This window comes from Dipodomys merriami, unplaced genomic scaffold, assembly GCF_024711535.1.
Source record: "Dipodomys merriami isolate MVZ:Mamm:240054 unplaced genomic scaffold, mDipMer1.0.p SCAF_421, whole genome shotgun sequence".
Taxonomy (NCBI): domain Eukaryota; kingdom Metazoa; phylum Chordata; class Mammalia; order Rodentia; family Heteromyidae; genus Dipodomys; species Dipodomys merriami.
Window position 1 is genome coordinate 859,102 of NW_027205838.1, and position 17,575 is coordinate 876,676.

General features: G+C 53.5%; 1 protein-coding gene across 2 annotated transcripts in view; it reads left to right on the plus strand.

The window, feature by feature from the left end:
- LOC138807597 (chromatin assembly factor 1 subunit A-like) overlaps positions 1–16,915 on the plus strand; it is a 31,902-nt gene extending 14,987 nt beyond the window's left edge. For both annotated transcript variants that reach the window (XM_069993374.1, XM_069993375.1), the window contains exons 4-15: positions 2,395–2,451; positions 4,306–4,508; positions 6,022–6,082; positions 6,372–6,440; positions 8,634–8,866; positions 9,220–9,388; positions 9,498–9,578; positions 9,867–9,959; positions 11,321–11,576; positions 12,155–12,612; positions 16,093–16,186; positions 16,424–16,915. In XM_069993374.1, the coding sequence (XP_069849475.1) occupies positions 2,395–2,451; positions 4,306–4,508; positions 6,022–6,082; positions 6,372–6,440; positions 8,634–8,866; positions 9,220–9,388; positions 9,498–9,578; positions 9,867–9,959; positions 11,321–11,576; positions 12,155–12,612; positions 16,093–16,186; positions 16,424–16,524 (1,875 nt within the window). In that variant the 3' untranslated portion in view covers positions 16,525–16,915. The remainder of the gene's footprint in view (positions 1–2,394; positions 2,452–4,305; positions 4,509–6,021; positions 6,083–6,371; positions 6,441–8,633; positions 8,867–9,219; positions 9,389–9,497; positions 9,579–9,866; positions 9,960–11,320; positions 11,577–12,154; positions 12,613–16,092; positions 16,187–16,423) is intronic.
- The last annotated feature ends 660 nt before the right edge of the window (positions 16,916–17,575 follow it).

The window sequence follows — 17,575 nt, forward strand, 5'->3', positions numbered from 1 at the left end:
CCTCTAGGAAATTGCCATCTGGGTCCCGCACAAAGCACAGCAACAGAAAGGGCGTACATATTCTGCCCAGAAGGCCTTCAATGTAGCCATGGCCATTACATCAGGGACTTGGCAGGCACCTTACGGTCCAGGTTCCCCAAACATTTGCCAGCATTTGAGACTGCCTGGGGCTGGCATTGGTGTCACCACGCCCCAGCAGAGATGGAGCAGTGACGATGTGTTCTTGCCAACTCTTGGGGGGGAGCGGGAAGCACAGGGGGCCTTGTTCATGTCTAGGCCTGGCCCCTCCCCTAAAGCTAAGGCTAAGTCCCAAAACTGCTTGGCTTCACGGCTGCCTTTGGGGTGTGGTAATCTGGAAGTTCCATTCGGGCTAAAGACCAGCCCCAAGGGGGCTCGGCACCAGATGAAAACATCTGCAACTTCATCCCCCTCCACAAGACAGGGCCTTTTGCAACTCACGTCCTTCTCAAGTCAGGTCCAGCCCCTCTCTCACAGCCTCTTTCCATCTAAGGGAATGGGGAGCTCTGTTCTTTCAGTTTTCACCTTTTCCCTCATTGTTCTTCACCCAAGCAGTTTGGCTGTCAGGAGTGTAGACTTGCTGGGACGGTAGTTAGGTAACAGTCAATTCCTCTGGGCGTCTTTGCACCTGAGCCCTTCAGGCGACAGGAGCCTGTGGAGCCCCAGGTCCTTGTAGCCTGTGCCTGGTTCAAAGCTAGTCAGCGGAGAACCTGGAGACCCTTATGCCCCAAAACACAGCTTCGCAGCAGCTTTCTGCCCCTGGCAAAGGGGAGCTTTTCTCACTCTCCAAACTCTCAAAAGCAAACAATGGGCTGGGTACAGCTGGCTGGTAAACACTCGCCTAGTCCACAGAAGGCTCTGGGCTCCATCCCCAGTACCACCAAGAAAGGAAAGAAGTGAAGTTGTGGTAGGCAACGTTGACCAGAGACCACAGGGCCCCACCCCAGATACATCTTGTATGACTGACCCTGTGGTACCCCTTATTCCTAGGAACATGGCAAGGTCAGCTGAGGGCCCTGGTTCCTGTCCTAGCACTGTTGCCTCCAGGCAGGCAGGTTGGTCCAGTGCTACAAATCCCACCCTGCCCTGTGACCCTTGGCTTTTAGTCCTGAGCTGACCTGGCTTCTGGAGGGCTTGGCACTGAGCTTCTGTCGTTCTTTATCTGCCTTCCCAGATTCCCTCTTATCTGGGCATATATGTGCACATTTATCAAGTCCCTGGCCCCACTGTGGCATTTGAGTTTGTCTATGGACAAACAAGTTACTGAGAAAGGCTGTAATGTTTCTTGTTTTATAAAGGTGTTCTTTTTGTTTGGGGAATGAATCCAGGGTCTTAGTATGCTAGGCAAGTGCTCATGACTGAGCTGTGTGTGTGTGTGTGTGTGTGTGTGTGTGTGTGTGTGTGTGTGTGTGTGTGTGTGTGTGTGTCTGTCTGTCTGTCTGTCTGTCTGTCTGTCTGTCTGTCTGTCTGTCTGTCTGTCTGTCTGTCTGTCTGTCTGTCTGTGGATCCTAGGGCTTGAAGTCAGCCTGGGCACTATCCCCAAGCTTCTTTTGCTCAAGGCTGGTGTTCTACCCCTTGAACCACAGCTCTACTTCTAGCTTTTTTTGTGTGTGGTTTATTGTCTCATAAACTTTCTTGCCTGGGTTGGCTTCAAACCATGATCCTCAGATCTCAGTCTCCTGAGTATCTGGGATAATAGGTATGAACCACTGGTGCCAGAGACATTCTTAGCAAGCTCCTCCCAGACCTTTCCTCTCCCCTAGGACTTATAGCCCGAATCCCTGGGGAGAAAGTGACTGAAACCATCCACAGTTAAAAATAAATGTCTTGGGGGAAGTGGCCCTGTGGCTCAAGCAGTAGAGCACTCGCCTTGAGCTGAAGAGCACAGGGACAGGGCCCAAGCCCAGAGTTCAAGTCCCACGACTGACACACACACACACCCCCCCAAAAAAAAAAAATACTAAAAATAAATGTCTTAGGGCTGGGAAGGTGGCTCAGTGGTAGAGTGCTTGCCTTGCATGCATGAGGCCCTGGGTTCGATTCTTCAGTATCACATAAGCAGAAAAAGCTAGAAGTGGCTCTGTGATAAAGTGCTAGCCTTGAGCTGAAGAGCTGAGAGAGAGTTCAGGCCCTACAACCGGACAAAAATAAATAAATAGATGTCTTAGCTGGGCACAGGTAGCTCATGCCTGTCAACCTAGCTACTTGGGACCAGCAGGAAAAGCTGTGAAACCCTTACCTCCAATAAACCACCAGAAAACCAGAAGTGGCACTGTGGCTCAAGTGGTAGAGTGCTAGCCTTGAGCTGAAGAGCTGAGGGACAGTGCTCAGGCTCATGGTTCAAAGAAATAAAAAAATAAATGTCTTTCATTTCAGATAACCAAGAAATTCGTCAAGGGCTCTACAGAGAAGAACAAGATGAGACTACAAAGAGTAAGGCGTGTTCACACACACACGCACACATGCACACTCCATGTACTTCTCTTTCTGTAGGGAACAGAGTCCCTGGCCCCTCCCTGCCCATCTCCCCTTTGCCACAGCCACAGCCATGTTCTATATAACAGGGCCACGCAGCTTCAGGGTTGCCTCCTCTGCTTTGCCAAGCCCTCAGGTTTAGCTCAGAGCCTTGTCTAAGCTTTTATTATTAGCAATAGTATTGTTACTACTGCCTCAATGCCCTGGCTTCCCTTAATTTGAAATCGCCTCAGAAAGGGCTGGAGTATTCACCTGCCAACTCCCGAGTTGGGTGTCCAGGAGGGGAAAAGACTCAAGATGGCTACAGTGGTGTGATGTTCATCTTTGCAGCTTCCCGCCCTGCAGCTAAGCCCAGTGCCTCATTATCCTTCAGGCCTGTCCCCTCTCCCCCCCTGCCCTAGGGTGTCTTCCATGTCCAGGAATGACTTGCAACATTTTTGGCAAGATAAAGCAATCGACCAGCCCTCTTTCTCAACACAGTGACCAGAGGTCTGTCAGGGCAGATTTATAATGTTATTTTACACATGGGGCCTGTGGTATCACACCAGATGCCCAAACTGAGTAGTCAGTTCATGGGGTGCCGTTCTGAGGGGCACTGCCATGTGAGAAACACATCAGCAGCGCAGGCAGGTGAGCTCACCTGACACTTAGGATTTGGTAACTCCTGGGACCTAGGTTTTGTTTCATGTCCCATCCCTGCCACATCAGGAACTAAGTGATAAAATGAAAATCACCCACCTCAGAGACATCAAAGAAGCCGTTTTAATGAGACGATGCCAGTACAGCCATTTAGGCGGCTCTTTGACTTCACTTTTTCCAGAGCTGAGGAAACGGTTTTAAAGAGAAATTTTGCCATGTGCTGGTGACTCACACCTGTGATCCCAGTTACTCAGGAAGCTAAGATCAAACAATTGTGGTTTGAAGCCAGCTTGAGCAGAAATGACCATGACACTCTTATCTCTAATTAACCGCCAAAAAGCTGTAGCTTTTGTGGTAGAGCATCAGCCTTGAGCAAAAAGCTTAAGGATAGCATCCAGGTTCTGAGTTCAAACCCCCCTAGGGTTGAAATCAGGATCCATTTGAGACCAGCCTGGGTAAAAGTTCACAAGACCCTATCTTAAGCAGTAGCTGAGAACCGTGGTAAACTCCTGTCATCACAGCTAAGTGAAAAACATAAGTAGGATCACAGTCAAGCTTGGTCCAGGCAAAAAATAAGCCCTATCTCCGAGATACACCAGAGCAAAAAGGACTAGAGATGAAGTTCCATGGAGTAATAGCACCTGTCTAAGAAGTATAAAGCCCCCAGTGCATCTGGGCAAGGTGGCACGTGCCTATAATCCATGGTACATTGCATTGGTAGAGATGAAGGGATCACAGGCCAGCCTGGGCAAAACGTGACTCCATCTCAACCAATGGGTGGGTGTAGTAGCACATGCCTAGTAAGACTTCAGCAGTAAAACAGGATTACAGACAGGCCTTGAAAAAAATCTTGAAAAAAAAAATAACAGAAAAAATACAAGGGGCAGAGCCACCTGTCTAGCAAGCTGGAGGCCTTGAGTTTAATCCCAAGCATTACCACCCCAAAACAACAACAAAAACACCCTAAAAATCTGGTACCAAAAGAAATGGGAAGGGTGAAGGATATCTTGCAACGGTGGGGAGCTGGGGGTGCACCCAGGGCTTCACATACTAGCCACAGGTTACACTCCTTTGGACTTTGCCCAAAGTCTTGTAGAGTTTGCTCCCCTCCATCTGTCTGTGTTGGGTCTGCCCCTGGTGCTTGTGCAAGGCCAGTATTGACTTGTGTCATAGGATAAAGAGCAGTTGAAGGAAGAGAAGGAAAAGCTGAAGGAAGAGGCCCGTCGGGCCAAGGAAGAAGCCAAGAAGAAGAAGGAAGAAGAAAAAGAGCTGAAAGAAAAGGAACGGCGTGAGAAACGGGAGAAGGATGAGAAGGAGAAAGCAGAAAAGCAGCGGATCAAGGAAGAGAGGCGCAAAGAGAGACAGGAAGCTCTGGAGTGAGTTCCCCAAGCCAAGCATGGCCACCGTGCCTCCCCAGCTACTGGGCTTGACCCTTACCTCTTTGCTATTGTACTGAGAAGGCAAAACAGTGGCCTCCAGTCCATTTGCCCTCATGGGCTGCTGGGTGGGGTAATGGTGGGTAAGTTGGGGCTAATGTTGCCCCTGTTCCCGTCCCCATGACAAGCTTCTACAGATCCCTTTTTCAGATTTCCTTCAAATGTGGGTATTGTCTGTGCTGGTGGCTCTCTGGCTAGTTGAGACTTGTTTATTTCGCTGTGTTCCAATTCCCATTAAAATTTTGTATTGAAGCCAGGCACTGGTGGCTCACACCTGCAATCCTAGCTATTTAGGCTGAGTTCTGAAGATTATGGTTTGAAGTCTCTCTAGAGCAGGGAAGTCTGTAAGACTTATTTCCAATTAATCACAGAAAAAGCCACCGGTGGTGCTGTGGCTCAAGTGGTAGATTGCTAGCCTCGAATAAAAGGAGTTTAGGAACAGCGCCCAGGCATTGAGTTCAAGCCTTGGGACTGGCACACACACACAAAAAAAGAATTCATATTGAACTAGACACTGCTGGACTCACTCTTATAATCCTATCTACTTAGGAAGTTGGACTCTTGAGAATCTCTGTTCAAGACCAGCCTACTCAGAAAAGTCTACAAGACTCATTATTTAACCACCAAGAAGCCCAGCTGCAGGCAAGGCTCAAGTGGTAGAGAACTAAGTGAGAGTACAAGGCCCTGAGTTGAAGTCCCAATTGTCCCTCCCCTAGAATAATTCATACTGAGAGGGAGTATAGTGATGCACAACTGTAACCCCAGCATTTTAGAAGGCCAGGACTGGAAGGTTGCAGTTCCAGCCCAGCCTGTGCTCTGTAGTGAAACCCTGTCTCACAAAATTTAACTCTAGCTGGGAGGTGGCATGCATGAGGCCCTGGGTTCGATTCCTCAGCACCACATTTACAGAAAAAGCTGCAGTGGGTGTTGGGGCTCGAGTGGTAGAGCACTAACCTTGAGCTGAAGAGCTGAGAGACAGTGCCCAGGCCCAGAGTTCAGGCCCTACAACCAACCAAAATCAAACAAAACACAAAATTTAATTGTAGCTGGGTGCTGGTGGCTCACACCTTTAATCCTACCTACTCAGGAAACTGAGATCTGAGGATCTTGGTTCAAAGCAAGCCCAGACAGGAAAGTCCGTGAGACTCTTATCTCCAGTTGTAAACCACTAGAAAACCGGAAGTGCCGCTGTGGCTCAAGCAGTAGAGTGCTTGCCTTCAGCTGAAGAGCTGAGGGATAGCGCCCAGGCCAAGAGTTTAAGCCCCACGACCAAAAGAAAACAAATTCTGATTTTCATTTTTCCTTGTTTATACTCATTACATACTTTGAAGGTGGACATCAAGCCAACTTCTAGCCACTGGAGACAGAGCACTGCGTCCCAATCAGCACACCCAACACTTCCTACCAGAACCCCAGCCCAAGGGTGGCTCAAACCTCATTTGCTCTCTCATAGGGCTAAGCTTGAGGAGAAGAGGAAAAAAGAGGAGGAGAAACGGTTACGAGAAGAAGAAAAGGTAAATTGGCTCACTCCCCCACTCCCGAGAGCCGCTGTCCCGAAAGGGTGCTTTTACCTTCTTTGTCACCCCCTATCCTGCCTTGGGGAACCAGGGGACATCCGCAGCAGCTGCCGAGTGCTGGCCCATCACACCTCCCCGGCTGCCCGTGGGATGGCGCTGGCATCCCACCAGCCTCCCTCTAGCCAGTGGCAATGTGTTGCTCGTCCACACTCCTGGGGTTCTCTTTTGGAGGATTAGACTGTGATCGAAAACTGCTCCTGTCTCCCCATCCTCTGCTCTGTCCCAGCGCATCAAGGCTGAGAAGGCTGAAATCACCAGATTCTTCCAGAAACCAAAGACTCCGCAGGCCCCCAAGGTGCGTAGCTTCCCCCTTTCCCTTCCCCCACACCCGATCTGGAGGTTCAATTATTGGTCTTCTCGTTTGTCCCAAAGAGGAAAAGGGGGTCCTTTTGAATGTGCTGTTTTCAGAGGCCGCCTTGGCAGGCCATGCAGGGGTGAAGGGGTGAGAGCCACCACCTGGCCTTACCTAAGAATGCGATACCACTGGGGCCAGCTCCATCCCAGCGTGGGGCCACCCTCGCAGCCCTCACCTCCCAACTGACACTGCTTCCCTCACCCCTCCAGTGCAAGGGTGGCCATGGGTCCTTTGCTGCTCATAGATATCCGCACAGGCTGCTGTTCACATGCAGGCCACTTGGTGGGTCTGTAGTCACTCTTGTTACAACTTGGACTTCGTGTGCTTGGTTCATTTGATCATTCACATAAACTTGGAAACATTGTGGTTCTTGTGTAAAACTACGTGCTTGGACACAGTTGTCTTTTCACTTGACTGAGCTTTTTCACTCAAGACTGTGGTGCTTGCCAGGCACCAGTGGCTCATGCCTATATTCCTAGCTACTCAGAAGGCTAAGATCTGAGGATCACAGTTCAAAGCCAGCCTGGGCAGGAAAATCTGTGGCATTCTCTATCTCCAGTTAACTACCAGAAAACTAGAAGTGGCACTGTGGTTCAAGTGGTAGAGCGCCTAGGTCTAGAGTTCAAGCCCCACAACCACCACTCCCCCACCCCCCGCACCCCAAAAAAAGACTGTGGTACTCTACCACTTTTGAGCCACATCTTTGCTTCTGGCTGTTTGCTTATTAATTAAAGATAAGGGTCTCACAGACTTTCTTGCCTGGGTTGGCTTTGAACCATGATCCTCAGATCTCAGTCTCCTGAGTAGCTAGGATTATAGGTATGAGCCTCTTTGACACTTGTGAGCATGGTTTTGGACTATCGGTGGCCCAAACCCACCTATGCACCCACACATCCTTTCCTTCACCCAGAAGTGACCTTGCTCAGCAGAGGACACCCACATGGGCAGAACTGTTGGCTCCCAGGCCAGGGTGTACACTGTCCCAGGAACCTTCCTACTCAGTTCCTCGTGCCATGGAGCAGCTGGCCTGAGAAACTCAAAAGAAAGGTTTACATTGGCTTCCATCATGGTGGAGCAGAATAGCTCACCTTACAACTAGGGAAAGGGGGGGGGGCGGTGCTGAGGTCTCACCATCCTGTTACACCGCATCCAGTGGCACGTGCTTTCAGGGAGGCTCAGTCTAGACATTAATCCTTTGTGGTGTCCACGGCCAGGGCTTGCACCGTCCTGGGTCTTGCTGAAGGCGAGTACTCTACCACTTGAGCTACAGCACCACTGCCAGCTTTTTCTGCTTATGTGGTGCTAAGGGATCGAACCCAGGGCCTCATGCATGCAAGGCAAGCACTCTACACAAAGCCACCTTCCCAGCCCAGTGTTTTGTTTCTCATGTCACCGTTTTTATTCTTTAACAACAACTGGCTGTGTTCTGTTGTTGTAAATACATTCTCTTAATTTTTTCTATTTTCTTTTTAAAAAAAACAAAACTTAATTTTTGTTTTGACATTTGGCTTGGTATCACCAGAATGTGTGGTACCCGGGGCGTGGCCCTCACCTGTCCACTGTGCTGACCATGTCCCAGGGCCTCTGTCATGAAGACCTCTGCTGGTGCTGGGCTCAGATCCGCTCATTCTGTGGGTGCCTGGCCCCCACCATTTCCCAGGCGTTCTATGGGTATCGCCGCCAATGAGGTCTACTTTTCTCCTGAGCCTGTGTACATCCCAGCAGTGGCCTTTCCTCTTGTCCCCCAGCAGTCTTCCATTGCTTGGTACCACAGCTAATGGGGTCAGAAAGAAGGGTTCAGATCACCCCAACACTGAGGTGAGACTGAGAAATGAGACCTGATGTATAATCATCCTATTTGACCTTGACCACTCTGCTCAGGTCTTTGCTGCACATTCACTCAGCCAGGAGAAATGGAGGAATAATTTATCCATAGCGTCTTCCTGTGCCGTCCAGCCTAGCTCGGGACTCCCGAGCTTCGGCTTTCACTGCTGACTGCTGGGTTGACGAGTGTACGCGCCTGCCCAGTGGAGCCATCGCTATTGACCTCCACGCCTGGCCATGTCTCTGTGCCCTGCCAGGTTCTCCTGGTGCGTCCGGGCCCTTCATGCCCACTCAGCCTTTGTGTTTCAGACCCTGGCTGGCTACTGTGGGAAGTTTGCCCCCTTTGAGATTAAAGAGCACATGATCCTTGCCCCTCGGTGCCGGGCTGCCTTCGACCCGGACCTCTGCGATCGGTTAGACCAGCTCCTCCAGCAGCAGAGCGGAGACTTCTCCTTCCTGAAAGAGCTGAAAGGCCGCCAGCCCCTCAGGTCGGGACCCACTCGAGCCCACAGCCACAACGAGGACTCTGACTCGTTCAGCAGGTTAGAGCCTCTTCCAGAGGAGAGTCAGTCCCAGGGAGCGGAGCTGAGACCCTAACCCTCACCCCACACCTCCCCCATGGCCCAATCCTGGTTCTGCTCTGCTGTTGCCAGACTCTGGCTCATGAATCGTGGGGTTTCCTGCCTCTCCTTGCTGGCCCCGTTCTTCATGCTGCACCCTCACAGCTTGGCTATGTGCCTTATGTAAAAGCCCCCCACCATGCTTTGGGGACAGTGGTGCTTCTGTGTAGGGCACCCCATCCATCCAGCTCTTGCTGCAGCCTGTGGGCAGAGTGGGCAGCAAGGGCAGAGTGGGTGGCGGAGGAGGCACATTCCTGAGCTCAGCTCGCCCTCAGTGATGTCATGATCGTGGAGAGCAGCAAAGTCGATGGTGTGCCTGAGCGAAGCAAGTTTGGCCGAATGAAGCTCCTGCAGTTCTCTGAGAACCACCGGCCAGCGTACTGGGGCACGTGGAATAAGAAGACAGCAGTCATTCGGCCACGGGATCCCTGGGCCCAAGACAAGGTGAGCCCTTGCAGGTCTCTTCCTTTGCCCAGCTTTCCTCACACTCCAGTTCCTTGGACGTGCTGGCTTCACCCTTCCTTTGTAACCCACATTGCACCACTCTTTGCAGAAGCTCCTGGACTATGAGGTGGACAGTGATGATGAGTGGGAGGAGGAGGAGCCCGGGGAGTCCCTGTCCCACAGCGAAGGGGTAAGGATGGGCCACAAGCCCAGGTTCCCACTCTCCTTGTACCCCCAGGCTACACGTGTCTGCTTCTGCCCAACCCTGTGGCCCCATAGGATTCTTGCTGCCCTGTGGCAGTGTCACAGACTGCACCTGCTTCCTTCCTTTCCTTCTGTGCTCTGGCTGGGAACCCAGGGCCTCGCTGGGCAGCTCCTCCGGGGAGCCGCACCCAGCCCAGCACACTCAGATGTGTGTTCATGGTGAAGCCCCCTTTGCCGTTCCCACACATGTTCAGTTACTTCCTTTCCTCTCAAGGATGATGACGATGAAGTGGGCGAAGATGAAGATGAGGATGATGGCTTTTTTGTGCCCCACGGGTACCTGTCTGAAGACGAGGGTGTGACTGAGGTGAGGATGGCAGAGGGCAGAGTACTGACCTGGGAGCGGGTGCTCTGGCCTCTGACCTCTAACCTCCTGACAGTGGTCCTGATCCCCACTGCAGCCCGGGAGAGTGGCAGGATGCACCTAGTAGAAGCTTCTGAGCAAAGAGGTGTATGTGCAGAAAGCGGGGGGTGGGAGGGGAACGCAACATTCTTAGGTGCCATCAACCTGCACTTCAACCTATACACCTCAGTCTTTTTTTTGCTCATGGGGCCTGAACTCTGGGCCTGGGCGCTGCCCCTCAGCTCCAGCTCAAGGCTAGCACTCTACCACTTGAGCCACAGCACCACTTCCAGCTTTTTCTGCTCATGTGGTGCTGAGGAATTGAACCCAAGGCCTCATGCATGCGAGGCAAGCACTACCACTGAACCACCTTCCCAGACCCACAAGACAGTTGCCTCCTTGTTGCTGCACCCAATGACTTTCAAAGCCGTGTCTCTGATACTAGAAAGCAATGGGTGGTGAGACCACTGTGGGACCCAGGGAGTCTTCTGGGGTGATGGGATAGTTTATCTCCAGTGGGAGTTTCACCAACAACAGACATAGCCAATGGTTAACCCCAGCTTGTTAGGAGGCAGAGACAGAAAGACAGAAGTTGGAGGCCAAATCAGGCCCCTCCCTCCCCCCAAAGTTAGTGAGATCCTATCTCAATGAACTCAACAAAGCTGGGTATGGTAGTACATACCTATGATCCTAGCTACTCTGGATGGAGTGGTAGAAGGATCTCCTCACGCCTGGCCCAAGCAAAAATATGAGCTTGTATCTGTGTCTTTTTTGGTGTTGTGTGTTGATCCTGGGGTTTGAACTCAGGGACTGGGCGATGTCCCTGATCTTTTGCTCAAAACTAGTGCTCTATCACTTGCCCCTAATTCTACTTTCCTGAATTCTTACCTGAGAAACAACTAAAACACAAAGGACTGGGGAACTGGTTCAAATGGGCAGAGCATCTGTAGATGCTAATAAGTGCAAGGCCCTGAGTTCAAACCCTAGCACAAAAAAAACAAAATAAAGAAACCTCACATTAGTGGAAGACTGAGGTGTTAGGCTGGGAAGGTGGCTCAGTGGTAGAGTGCTTGCCAGGCCCAGAGGTAAGGCCCCATGAGTGACCAAAAAAAAAAAAAAAAACGTCGTGGGGTCAGATTTAAAGGTCAGAATGTCCTGCTGTGCCCTAGATGGCCCTTGCTTGAAGAGTGGTCCCAAGGTGGCCTTGCTTGGTGGGGTGCATTAGCCAGAGAGGCAGGAAGGGGCTTGAATGGAAATACCTGGTCAGGTGCACACCAGACCGTCTAGAAATGGGGATGCCGGACAAACTTGTCTGCCACCTGCAGGAATGCGCCGACCCGGAGAACCACAAGGTGCGGCAGAAGCTGAAGGCCAAGGAGTGGGACGAGTACCTGGCCAAGGGCAAGCGGTTCCGTGTCCTGCAGCCCGTCAAGGTGGGCTGCGTGTGGGCCGCTGACAGCGCTTGCGCGAGCGCTGAGCTGAAGCTGCTGCAGCAATTCACGGTGTGCCTGCTGGACACCGCGCCCCCCGAGGAAGAGCGGACACCCAAGGTTTCCAAGCGAGAGAAGAGAGACCAGCAGAGTGAGTCAGGCCTCAGGTGTCTGGGGTGGATGGGCAGGCTCACCTGAGCTGACCCGGCCACAGCACTGAGGGTAGGCCCTGCAAATCCCACTCCCGGGCTGGTTTTATATCCTGAGGATGGAACCCAGGGCCTTGGCTGTACTGATAAGCATGGCTACTGCCACTGAGCTGCACCCCAGTCTTAGGAGACAAGGTCTTGCTCTGCAGCCCACCTGGCCTCAGACTTGGATCCTCCCACACGGGGCCTCTGGAGTGTTGGGGTGACCGGCCATGCCACACCCCACTCTTAGTGCGGTCTTGTTCCTGGTGGTTTTCACCACCAACCAGAGTGCTTGCTACAATGAGGGGGTGACACCTCCCTGCCTCACCTCTGAGCTTTTCGAGTGCCCGGCAACTAGTGGCTGAGCAAGAGCCCGCGGTGGTGTTGATGGCAGCTGAGGTGCCTGTGGCAGCTCGCCGGTGCTGGCCGGGGCTGCTGGGCACACATGGCCAACCTGGCTGTGTGACCCCACAGCCTCCAGGCTGGGGCATGTTTTCCCAAGTGTCTCAAGTCCTCCCTGTTCCCCCTGTCCCGCCAGTCCTGGCCCAGCTGCTCCCGCTGCTGCACGGCAACGTAAACGGGAGCAAAGTGATCATCCGGGAGTTCCAGGAGCACTGCCGCCGCGGCCTGCTGAGCCCCGGGAGCGCCCCCAGTCCCCCCAGCCCCACCTCCTCCCGCCCTCCGAGCCCCAGCTCCATCGAGGAGGCCGCCACCGTGCCCTCCAAAGCCCGGCTCAAGCGGCTCATCTCCGAGAACTCGGTGTACGAGAAGAGGCCGGACTTCCGGATGTGCTGGTACGTCCACGCACAGGTGCTGAAGAGCTTCGACCAGGAGCACCTGCCCGTGCCCTGTCAGTGGAGCTACGTCACCATGGAGCCCGCGGCGCCCCGGGAGGACAGTGGCAGCGTCCCGGGCCCGCCTGTGACGCTGAAGCGGAAGTCTGCGGGCAGCATGTGCATCACGCAGTTCATGAAGAAGCGCAGGCATGATGGCCAGGTGAGCCGCCAGGGAGCCTCCACACTGAGCGCACACACCCGCCCTAGTCATCTGAGGTGGAGAAGCAGCACCCACGCAGGTCCTGCCCAGTCACGTGCGCTTCCACCAGAGTTAGGGCTCGCTCTTGGGGCCCAGCTGCATGGTGACCAGCCCTCCGGTGGCCCTGCGGGGCTGCTCGTGCTTGCTGTCCCTTAGCACAGTCAGTGGCAGGGTCCCCGTCTGTGTAGGAAGCGTGTGCACGGGACACCCAAGCGATCACGGCACAGGAGAGGCGCTCAGAGGACGCACCTCTGCTCACCGTGGCCGGGCTCTGCCGTGTGAACACCACCGCCCTACCTGGGCCTGGTGTCCTGTGGCTTTCTAGAAGCCTGCAGGGGGGCAAGATGCACATGCCTCTCCCCACAGGAGTGGGGATAGGAGGCTGTGTGCCGTGTTTACTTGGCAACAGTAGAATTAAGTGCTCCGAGACATGGTGAAGAAATAGTTCCACGGAGGTGCCTGGCACCTTGCTGCTGCCCATGGCACATGGGTTAGGCACCATGAGCCTCCCTGCCACCGGATTTGGAGGAAACCTCTCAAGCTTGGTGACATGAGGTGGACCCCAGCACCTCTGGCCTGTGCACACAGTGTCCCCTAGCTTAAGAACCTTGTTAGCCAGATGCCAGGGTCTCACGCCAGTAATCCTAGCTACTTAGGAGACTAAGATCTGAAGATTACGGCTCAAAGCCAGCCCAGGCAGGAAAATCCATGAGACTCTTACCTCCAATGAACCACCAGAAAACCGTTAGTGGTGCTGTGGCTCAAAAGGACCTCCTCATTAGCATTTCCCCAATCTTAGACTGTGTCCAGCCGTTGCCTGGGTAGGGCTAAGCTAGGGGCCACTCAAAGTCATGATTGTGCTTAGCATTCAAGCAGGGTGTCGCCTTTGCACCCTCAGGCTTGCCCTGGGGCAGGCGCCACTTGTTGGGAGTGATCTAGAGGCCCCTTCTCCTCCCAGGGTGCGGTGAGTGCTGGTAGAGACTGTGAGGTGCTTTCCACCTCTTCCAACCTCCAGGGAAGGAAATTCTGCCACTGCTAGAACAAGTCACCAGCTGGCCTGTGAGGAGTCCAGGCTCGGGTGACAGGGACATGAGGGGTCTCAGATGGGCTTCACAGGGCCCTCAGATGGGCACAGTAGTGCGCAGGGCCTAAGTGAAAGCCACGCGGTGCCCGCCCAGCGTGGGCTCATCTTTGCCCTGGGGCTGGCAATGGTAATGGGCATCAGCAGGACCTGGGGCTGCCACCTGCTTTGTAAAAAGACCCAGCACAGGATTCTGTGCAGAGAAACAAAGCCAGACACTGCACGGACAGCACCGCCACATAGTCCTCGGATGTCCCAGGAGACATCTGTGTCCTGTGCCTTCCTAGAGACCCTGGTCTGAGAATGCCACGCACACCGGCGCTGCCCGCTGTGTAGCCTCTGTCCTCCGCTAGGCGTCCACAGAGATTGTCTCGTGTGCATGTTTGTGGGCTGAGCTTCTCCATTTCTATGTTTTCCTTTACCTCTCAGTCCAGCTTCCAGCCCTGAGGTGCCTCCAGTGATCCCGTGACACACACAGGACCTCAAGGGCAGAGCACCTGACTAGCCAAGCGCAAGACCCCAAGTTCCAGCCCCAGTACCTTGCAAAAAAAGAAAAGGAAAAGGGCAGGCCAGTATAGTGGCAGGCATCTGTGGTCCCAGCCTTCTAGAGGCAAAAGGATTACAGGAGCGTAGGACTTCTGAAGCCAGCCCTGGTAACAGACCGTATGTCAAAAACAAAGGAAGACAACACTAGACATTAGTCCCATTGCTTTCTTGACCACCGTGTTTCTACTTGGGCAGGGACAGTGGTGATGGGGAAGTGACAGTTACAGCCTGTGACTTCAACACAGGGTGCGTACTGCATAAGCGCGCACCGAACCCGGTGCCCAGTGGAGGCAGGACGGTGATTTTCCTCCATCAGAGGAAAATGTCCACTTCCACCAGCTCTTCCTTCGGACACCACAGCAGCTCTTCTACTGGTCTGCCTTGGCCCCTCCAGAATTAGTGGCTGATGGGCACAATGAGACGCTGTGGGCATTGTCCTGGAGGTGGGTGCCTGGAAAAAGGGGGCACCACCTCTTCCCAAGGCAGGGTTGCCTCTACCCAGAGCCGATGTGGGACCGCCCCCTGAGTGCTGACAGGCCACGGGCGGGAAGCCTGCCTGAGAGGCCGGGAAGCCTGTCATTTGTTGGCTATTGCTGATTTTGTTCTTTGTGTTTGTTGTTTGGTGGCACTGGGACTTTAACTCAAGTCCTTGTGCTTTGCCACTTGAACCATGCCCCCAGTCCTGTTTGTCTTAGTTGTTTTTCAGCTAGGGTCTTAAACGTGTGCCTAGTCTGGCCTGGACTGTGGTCTTCCAGCTCAGGCTTCTGACATAACAGGCATGACAGGAGTCACCAGACCCAGTTTTGATTGGTTGAAATGGCTGAGATGTTTGTTTTTACCCGGGCTAGCTTCAAATCTCACATGATTCCAGTGTCTCAGCCTCCCAACGAGCTAAGATTCCAAGCACTCACCACAAGGATCCCCCTCTTAGGCAAACATTTGTGTGGAAGAATTTTAAAAGTGGTCTGAGACCCAGGTGCCCATGGCTCACACCTATAATCCCTTGCTATTCAGGAGGCTGAGACCTGAGGGTCATGGTTCAAAGCCAGCCTAGGCAAGAAAGTGCATGAGACTCTTATCTCCAATTGACCAGAAAAAGCTGGAAGTGGAGCTCTGGATCGAGTGGTAGAGCACCCGTCTTGAGCACAAAAGTTAGGAACAACCCCCACAGTTCAAGTTCTAGGATGAGCAAAAAAAAAAAAGGTCTGAGAGAAAGCTGCCCTCTAGAGTAAGCCTAGCTCTGTCCTTGGATGGTCCTTGCTATGGACTGGTTGCAGAAGCACCGTGATTTCCCTCCTGCCCTGCCACGGATGCATCCCGTCCTTGCTGGGACAGAGGCCGACAATCAGAACTCTGAGACCTCTGCAGTTGCCCTGTGGCACCCCAGGCACAGCTGGTCTGGCCGGAGATCTGGGCAGCGAGCTGGGCCACTAGGGGCTTGCAAAAAGCAGGTGCTGAGAAGATGTTTCATCAGTTCCTCTTCAAGCAGAAACCCAGAACTGTGTCTTTGGAATTCAAAGATTTCGTCTCCTCCTTACCTAGCCTCCAGTTTTGTCCCAGCAACAAGTCCTCAGGTGGTTTTTGTAGTGAGGTGGACAGTGGTGTAAAGGAGAGTTCTGGAAGATGGAAGTATGGCTCGTTTTTTTAGGGGACTTCCCCCCGCCTCCAGGCTTTCCCTGGCCATAGGGCTCACGTATGGAGACTGAACTGTCAAATTGGGCTGAACTGGGTTTTCTGCCCTGTGTGCAAGGAGGGAGAGGAGGCCCCAGCAGGGGTCCACCCTTCCTGTGACGGCCTGTGGTTTCTCTGTGCAGGCAGGAGCTGGGGACATGGATGGGTTCCAGGCAGACACGGAGGAGGAGGAGGAAGAGGACAGCGACTGCATGATAGTGGACATCCCCGATGTTGGTAAGGAGGGCAGAGCCGCAGGTACAGAGGGATCACGAGCTGGGCAGAAGGAATTTCAGGGGCCCAGCCATGGGCACACCCATCAGCTGGTCACCAGAGAGGAGGCAGGGCCGGTGAGTGGGCCCCAGTACCTCCCCCCTCCCACCAGATGCACCCCCAAGAAGGTTCTTCCCCGGGGCGGGGGACCTACCTTGAGGGATACAGCTGCGCAAAGACCCTCCTCTCTGCCTCCCTCAGAAGCCCAACAGCCGTGCAGAGTCACTTCTGGAGCTGAGGGCACCGTGGGGCTGGGCACTGGCGAGAGCCTGCTGCCCGCAAACCCGCTCGGTGCCTCGTGAGGGCCCAGCACCGCTGGGCGCCCCACCGCTGACCGGATACTTGAACTTTCTACTTGGACTCCTGTAAAGAGCACTTTGTCCTGCTTCGCTGGCCTCACCGAGGCCTGGAGAGTTTTTATATAGGATGCTTGATTCCTTTCCTTTAGACACGTGTAAAAATTTCCCAGAAAAGCTGCATATAATCTGTCCTTTAATAAAGCATTATTGCAAGGTGGTGACTCCTCCCGGCCGCCTGCTGCCCCCCACCCTACCCTCAGGCCCTGAGGTACCCGAGAGGGCAGGTGCCGGGGTCAAACGCCTGTAAATGAATTGAAGCAACAGGGATGCTGGGGCCTGGAGGCCAGTGCCTGGACTGATATGGAAGTGTATAAACTTATTCTCTAGCCCTGAACTGTCTTGTGTCAGATGCATCATTTCTTTGGTGAGTTGTCTAGCTGCGGCCCAGTATGGTCTGCTCTGCTGGGAAAGCGTTGCCCCAGGTGTATAGTCCTTAATTCCTCAGCTTCCCCGGCTGCCCTGGCACAGGTGTTTCTGCCGCTCAGTCAAGTGTGTGTTCCTGAGTTCACTCATGCTCCTCCCCCCAACTCTGTGCACATGCCTGGGCACTGCCCTGAGCTTTTTTGCTCAAGGCTGGTACTCTCCCACTTGAGCCACAGCTCCGCTTCCAACTTTTTGCTGGTTCATTGGTGATAAGAGTCTCATGGAACCAGGGTTGGTGACTTACACCTGTAACCCTAGCTATTCAGGAGGCTGAGATCTGAGGATCATGGTTCAAAGCCAGCCAGGGCAGGAAAGTCCATGAGACTCTTATCTCCAGAAAACCGGAAGTGACACTGTGGCTCAAATGTTAGAGCATTAGCCTTAAGCTGACGGTGCTAGCCTTGAGCTAAGGGACAGCGCCCAGGCCCAGAGTTCCAAGCCCCACAACCCATTTTTTTCTTTTTTTTGGGGGGGAGGGTCCGGTTGTGGGGCCTGAACTCTGGGCAAGGGCACTGTACCTCAACTCTTCAGCTCAAGGCTAGCGCTCTACCATTTGAGCCACAGCACCACT